This window comes from Lucilia sericata, unplaced genomic scaffold, assembly GCF_015586225.1.
Source record: "Lucilia sericata isolate MDLA Ls3-8-SP2 unplaced genomic scaffold, ASM1558622v1 Contig000628F_arrow, whole genome shotgun sequence".
Classification (NCBI taxonomy): Eukaryota; Metazoa; Arthropoda; class Insecta; order Diptera; family Calliphoridae; genus Lucilia; species Lucilia sericata.
Window position 1 is genome coordinate 254,699 of NW_023994634.1, and position 7,735 is coordinate 262,433.

At 29.4% G+C, this 7,735-nt stretch overlaps 1 protein-coding gene across 1 annotated transcript in view; it reads right to left on the minus strand.

Annotated features, from left to right (window-relative positions):
• Positions 1-5,875, minus strand: part of LOC119606846 (protein turtle) — a gene marked incomplete at its 5' end in the record, with an annotated part of 64,604 nt that extends 58,729 nt beyond the window's left edge. Inside the window, one exon of the mRNA XM_037960494.1 lies at positions 5,690-5,875. Coding sequence (XP_037816422.1) covers positions 5,690-5,875 — 186 coding nt within the window. The remainder of the gene's footprint in view (positions 1-5,689) is intronic.
• Positions 5,876-7,735: the final 1,860 nt, after the last annotated feature.

Here is a 7,735-nt window from a genome sequence, read left to right on the forward strand (position 1 = left end):
AAATTTTAAGCAGCAAACATTTAGCTTTTTTTAACTTTAGATATTTTAAAGTAAAATAAATGACAAAATTCTTTAGATTAAATAAATCATAACATTGTACAAATGCATATCTACTAACAAGTTTAAATTGTACGATTACAGTTTAAAAGGACTTAAGCCAATATACAATCTTTTCAAATTAAGTAAATATATACATATGTACATATATTGAAGTTTTAAACTGTTAGCTATATGTAAGTATGTATGTACTTATATGAGCATGTAGTGGAGTTTTCAATATAAATTTAAAATTTTCGGAAAATCCTTGAAATTTTAACAATGTAAGTATTAAAGTTTATTTAATATGTTTGTATGTAGAAGCATTAGTTTGTTTGGAAGTATTTATGTATGTGTATATGTGTAAGGATATACTAACACACTTTTAAAGATTTATTTATGTTCACACACATATACATATACACTATATACATACGTATGTATTATTTGTGGTTATATTGGTGTTTTGTTGGCTTTTGTGGTGTTTTGTTGGCGTGAAATTTTGTTGTATATCGCACAGTGGTATAGGAAAAAAAAAAGAGGGAAATAATTCGGTAACTTCTAAACGGTTAATCCGATTTTAATGAAATTTGGTATGCACAAAGAGGAGGTGTTGTCGAGTTTAGGTTTTGAATTTGGACCTTATAGGCCAACCAGGGGCCCGGCGGGGGGTCCTCAAATTAGGACACCTCGGCTATGTTAAATTTTTAAAACGATCCTATTTCTTCATTTGAGTTCCGATTTAAAAAAAATTTCGTATATAGAATCTCCTCATCGAGCACTATAAAAAATGTCGTCGTAGCAGTAAATTATCTCTTATAGTTTAGGAGATATTCGCATTTGAATATTAAAATTTTAAAATTTTTACCGTCCTTACTTTAGTTTTTTTGATAATAGCAGGTCCAAATATTTCCGATTTTCGCCGTTTTTTTTTATTTGCTTAACAACAAGTTTATATACCAAGCAGTGAAAGAATTATGTAAAAATCATGACTGAGTCCAAAGTTATAGGCATTTAAATTTAAAAAATTAAAAAAAGGCGATTTTTTGTCATTTTTTTGGGAAAAAAGTATCTTTTTCTTTTTAAGTTATCTAAAAAGTTTCTAAGAAGATGTATATAGAATTTATACTTTTTGGAAAGCTGACTTTACATAAAATACGATAAATGAAACAAAACCTAAAAATTTTTGATACCGAGGGGACCAGGTCCATCCAAAAAAACCCTATTTTTTATGGAAAATTAAATTTTGAGCAAAAATTCTCAAATCGCATAGTCGATATCAAATTATAGTGACCTGTTTTATATGACCCAATAAGTTCTTAATCATTTTGTAACGGGTTTCGATAACCCCGCCCCTGGTATGGATATAATAGGCAAAAAACCAAAAAATCCCATTTTTGGGATTTTTTAAAACTTTTTTGGGAATTCCGGGATTTCTAATAAGAAAATTCGAAATTTTTATTTAATTTTGGATTTTGAGTAAAAAAATCTACCTAACTGTAAAATTTCATCAAAAAATATTCATAAATAAAATTTTTATTGCAATTAGAAAAATTTGTATCTTCGCAAAAACTGAATAAAAAACATTTTTTAATTTTTTTTAAAAAAAGTATTCCGCGAATTTTTTAATTTTCAAAAATTATATACAGTTTTGAAAAATAGACAAAATTACCTTTCCATTGATATATAACATGCCTACCTAATGTTTTTTAAGTGACAAATTAATTAGGGAAAACTCAACATCTTTTAGAAAATTTACCTAGCACTATTATTTTCATCCATATATGTAACAAATTTAAGAGTTAACCTTATGGATGAAAATAATAGTGCTAGGCAAATTTTCTAAAAGATGTTGAGTTTTCCCTAATTAATTTGTCACTTAAAAACATTAGGTAGGCATGTTATATATCAATGGAAAGGTAATTTTGTCTATTTTTCAAAACTGTATATAATTTTTGAAAATTAAAAAATTCGCGGAATACTTTTTTTAAAAAAAATTAAAAAATGTTTTTTATTCAGTTTTTGCGAAGATACAAATTTTTCTAATTGCAATAAAAATTTTATTTATGAATATTTTTTGATGAAATTTTACAGTTAGGTAGATTTTTTTACTTAAAATCCAAAATTAAATCAAAATTTCGAATTTTCTTATTAGAAATCCCGGAATTCCCAAAAAAGTTTTAAAAAATCCCAAAAATGGGATTTTTTAGTTTTTTGCCTATTATATCCATACCAGGGGCGGGGTTATCGAAACCCGTTACAAAATGATTAAGAACATATTGGGTCATATAAAACAGGTCACTATAATTTGATATCGACTATGCGATTTGAGAATTTTTGCTCAAAATTTAATTTTCCATAAAAAATAGGGTTTTTTTGGATGGACCTGGTCCCCTCGGTATCAAAAATTTTTAGGTTTTGTTTCATTTATCGTACTTTATGTAAAGCCAGCTTTCCAAAAAGTATAAATTCTATATACATCTTCTTAGAAACTTTTTAGATAACTTAAAAAGAAAAAGATACTTTTTTCCCAAAAAAATGACAAAAAATCGCCTTTTTTTAATTTTTTAAATTAAAATGCCTATAACTTTGGACTCAGTCATGATTTTTACATAATTCTTTCACTGCTTGATATATAAACTTGTTGTTAAGCGAATAAAACAAAATGGCGAAAATCGGGAATATTTGGACCTGCTATTATCAAAAAAAACTAAAGTAAGGACGGTAAAAATTTTAAAATTTTAATTTTCAAATGCGAATATCTCCTAAACTATAAGAGATAATTTACTGCTATGACAACATTTTTTATAGTGCTCGATGAGGAGATTCTATATACGAAATTTTTTTTAAATCGGAACTCAAATGAAGAAATAGGATCGTTTTAAAAATTTAACATAGCCGAGGTGTCCTAATTTAATGACCCCCCGCCGGGCCCCTGGTTGGCCTATAAGGTCCAAATTCAAAACCTAAACTCGACAACACCTCCTCTTTGTGCACACCAAATTTCATTAAAATCGGATTAACCGTTTAGAAGTTACCGAATTATTTCCCTCTTTTTTTTTTCCTATACCACTGTGTATCGTTTGAGTATTGTGGTGAGAATCACAGAAAAAAATTTTATTGTATGTATAGTTATGTATGTATATTTGAAACGAAAACAACCAAAAAATGTTTCAAAGTAATGAAATACCAGTCAGCCAGGCAGCCAAACAGTCAGTCATTCATTCATTCATTCAGTTAGCCAAAATATAATGAAATGAAAACAAATAACAACAACAATAATAGCAATGAGAACTATAACACAACAGCAGCAGCAACAGCAACAATGTGAACATGAAGAAACTTATCAACAGCATAAAATGTATAAAAATGTGTGAACAATGTGTGTGCGTGTGTGTGTTTATAATTTTGCAGAGCTTTAAAGGTATTTAATGGTTGAAAGGATTTTTAAAAATATGAATTTATATAATAGGATTGTATATGAATTTAAGTCTATGACTTTTAAAAGCATATATACAGAAATACATATGTCATTACAGAAATAAATATGTTTATTGAAGAAAATGCTGCTATTTAATACCAGCATATGTATGTATTTTTTTGAATACCACGTTTGCCACAATTTCGCTACTATTCCAATAGACTATTCCACAGACTAGTTAATAGTCAACAAAAAATTCCATAGACTATTCAATGAGTCAGTCTATAGACTAGTCAATTGACTAGTCCATATATTAGACAAGGGACTAGTCCACGAATTAATCAATGGAATAGACCAAAGCCTAGTCAATATGCTAGTCTATAGACTAGTAAATTAGCTAGTCCATAGACTAGACAATGTGCTAGTCAATATACTAGTCAATGGGATAGACCATAGCATAGTTAATTTTATAGTCCATAGATTAATCAATGGGATAGGCCATAGACTAATCAATGGGCTAGTCCATAGACTAGTCATTGGACTAGTCTATAGACTAGTAATGGGCTAGTCCATAGACTAATCAATGGGCTAAGCCCATAGACTAGTCAATCGGCGAGTTAATAGACTAGTCATTCAGCGAGTCCATGGACTTGTCAATCGGCTAGTCCATATACTACTCAATCAGCTAGTTCATAAAGTATTGAATGGTCATATCCATTGACTAGACAATCGGCGAATCCATAGATTAGTCAATGTTATAGACCATAGCCTAGTTAATATGATAGTTCATAGACATATCAATGGGCTAGTTCATAGACTAGTCAACGGGCTAGTTCATAGACATACTAATGGGCTTGTTCATAGACTAATAATTGGGTTAGTCCATAGACTAGTCAATGGGTTGTCCATAGACAAGTCAATGGATAGTCCATAGGCTAGTCAATGGGCTAGTCCATAGACTGGTTAATGGGCTAGTTCATAGACCAGTCAATAGGCTAGTCCATAGATTAGTCAATGCGCAAGTCTATAGACTATTCAATGGGCTAGCCCATAGACTATTCATTGAGCTAACCCATAAACTAGTTAATGTTCTAGTCCATAAAATAGTCAATGAGCTAGTTCATAGACTAGTCAATAAAGTAGTCATTGGTCAAGTCCATAGACTAGTCAATGGTCAAGTCCATAGACTAGTCAATGGTCAAGTCCATAGACTAGTCAATGGTCATGTCCATAGACTATTCAATCAGCTTGTCAATAAAGTAGTCAATGGTCAAATCCATAGACTAATCAATGGGCTAGTCCATAGGCTAATCAATGGGGTAGTCCATGTACTATTCAAAAAAGTTATTAATGGTCAATAAATAACTCCTTAGATTAGTCCATAGAATAGTCAATGAGGTAGTCCATAGACTAGTTAGTAGCCTAGTTCTGGGCTAGTACATGGACTAGTAAGTGGTCTTGTGTATAGACTAGTCTATAGAGCAGTCAATGGCCTAGTCCATAGACTAATCAATGGGCTAGTCCATAGGCTAACCAATAGGCTAGTCCATTGGCTAATCAATGATCTAGTCCATAGGCCAAGTAGGAAGTTAGACGATATTAATTATATAATTTCAATGGAATTCAAAATGGCGGCCTTTTTAATCAACCGAATATAAAAAGCTATGCTGCTACACATACACGTATACAAATATATATTATTGTATATTATTGTAATTCCTTTAAAACTCTGCCTATAATATTTAGCAGCATCAGCGTTAACAGCTTTGGCAACAACAAGAGCAGCCACTATAACAACAACGTTAGCGTTTTTAAAACAAAATGTATTTTAAAACAATTTGATTAAGAATTTAATGCCATGAAAATGTTTGTTTTTTGTTTATTTGAAAACGGAACAAAAAAATAAGTCTTAAACGAGAAAATGAGAGAAAAATTGTTGTTTGGGTAATAAAAACATGAATAAATTTTTAAACGTTTTTTGAAAACCAATTTTAGAAAATGAGAAAATTAATTTGATTTTTGAAGGTTCTGTGTTTTTTTTTCAAAATATTTTCAATGAAATTTTTTTGTTGTTGATTAAAGCTTTAAATGCATAAAAAAGTTGTTAACAACAAATACAAGTTTCTTTTATTTTACTTGTATATTTAAAATTTTAAAATTTGTGGAGTGAAAGAAGAAGAGTTAGAATGAGAAAAAAAAAAAAAAACAACAAAAACATTAAAAAAAACTTACAGTTATAACAATTCTATTCTTAGCACTTGTTTTAATAAGTTTACGGCGTTGGTTGGTGTTGGTTTTGAGTTTGGTTTTATTAACGGTAGAAATAGACGAAGTAGAAGAAGCAGTTGTTCTTGCTGTAGTTGTAGTAGTAGTAGTAGTGATGGTGGTTTGTATGTTTTTAGCATTTCCGTTATCCGGCTGCCAGTTTATATTTTAAACATTAAATTTTTTTTGTTTAGTTTTGTTTTTGGTATTAAATATATTTATATACAAAAAGATATATAAAACCATACATTTGTATATATACAAAATTTATATAAATTACAGAGAGATATAGGTGAAGGTTTATTGTTTTGTTAGTAGCAAAGGATGTTGTTTTAGCAATAGTAGTAGTAGTGGTTGGTTGTTTATAAAGGCATTTGTTGTAGTAGTAAAGTATTATAGTTGTTATTTTAAAAACCGTCATATACACACACATACAAATATAAACAATTGAATTTTATTACATTTTATTTTGTTGAAACGTAACCATTGTATTGTTCAATTGTTGGTTTCAGTTGTTTGTTTAGTTCGTGGGTTGGTTTATTTGTTTTTTTAAGGATTTTTATGTCAAGGTGTTGTTTATTGGTTTTGTAGCAAAAATTTAACGAAATTTTCATTTGGCAGTTTATTTATTTTAATGTTTCATTTTCAAGTAAAATTAATTGGTTTTCATTTTAGAATTTCAAGTAAAAGCACAAAAAAGAAATAGAAGAAAAAAACAAATATAAGAAAAAATAGAATACAAGAATTAGAATTTTTCATTAAAAAAATTTGATGAAATGAAAACGATTATTTGGTATTTTTCGAAAATAAATTAAAAAAATTATTAAAATATTTTGGTTTTATTGTCTTTTTTTGTTCTGGGAGCGTATTCACTATCTAAAGATGTTTTTGAATGTAAAGAATTTTGTTTAAATTTGATACGAATGTTTGGTTACACACCGATTTATGGTTCTAAAGATTATGAATACTAATATTAGTAATTTTATTGTTATTTAAACCAAATAAAATGTTAACAGCTAAGATAGCTTAAATTGAATTAAATAATTTTTTATAATTTTAAATCATATAAAAACGGAATAGGATCGCATATCAGCAACATATTTTAAAGAGTTATTGTTGTAAATAAGATAAATTCTAACAAAAAAAAAAAAACGAGTAAGAATTTGTAGTCGGACATGGCCGACCATATGATACCCTACACCAGTGTTTATGTTGACAAAAGAGGGATTTTCTAAAAGGGGGTTAAATGGGGGATGGGGTTAATATGGTCCCATCCTTATCAATTTTGGTAGAGGAATTTGCGTCTACATTAATTATTTATGCAGAATATCATCGTGATATTAGAGTTTATAAATTATTTTCTGAAGGGGACTTTGTATGGGCGATAGGATCAAATGAGGCCCGATCATTACGGAAATCAGTATCATTAAGACTTATATAAATTTTTTTTTCGGTTTTTAAAGTGATACAAGATTATTTAACATATTTATGAGCTCAAAAGCCCTATTCGGGAGTTACGGTTGTATGGAGGCTATTCGAATTAGTGGACCGATTTTAACAATTTTCAATAGGCTTGAGTCAAAAGAAGAGTATGTGCTAATTTTCATGAAATTATCTTGAAAATTGCGACCTGTAGAGTGCGCACAAGGTTCACATGGACATACAGACGGATGGACGGACGAACGGACGAACGGACAGACGGTCATAGCTAAATCGACTCAGATTCTTAGCCGATTGGTATACTTTAAGGTGGGTGTAGGACTTTTGGGTGTTACAAACATCAGCACAAACACATAATACCCTACCCACTATAGTGGTGTAGGGTATAATTATATGAAAATAATGTTCTCAAGTTTTCTAATAATATCAATCTAATCAGTATCCTTTTTGATAACCCAAAATTCTCTAGAAAATCGAATCTATGTAATGTCTAAGCCTCCAAATAAATGTGCTTCCAGAGATCTCTTATGTCTAGTTTTTGGGAGACATTTTATGAAATAATAGATCTATTTT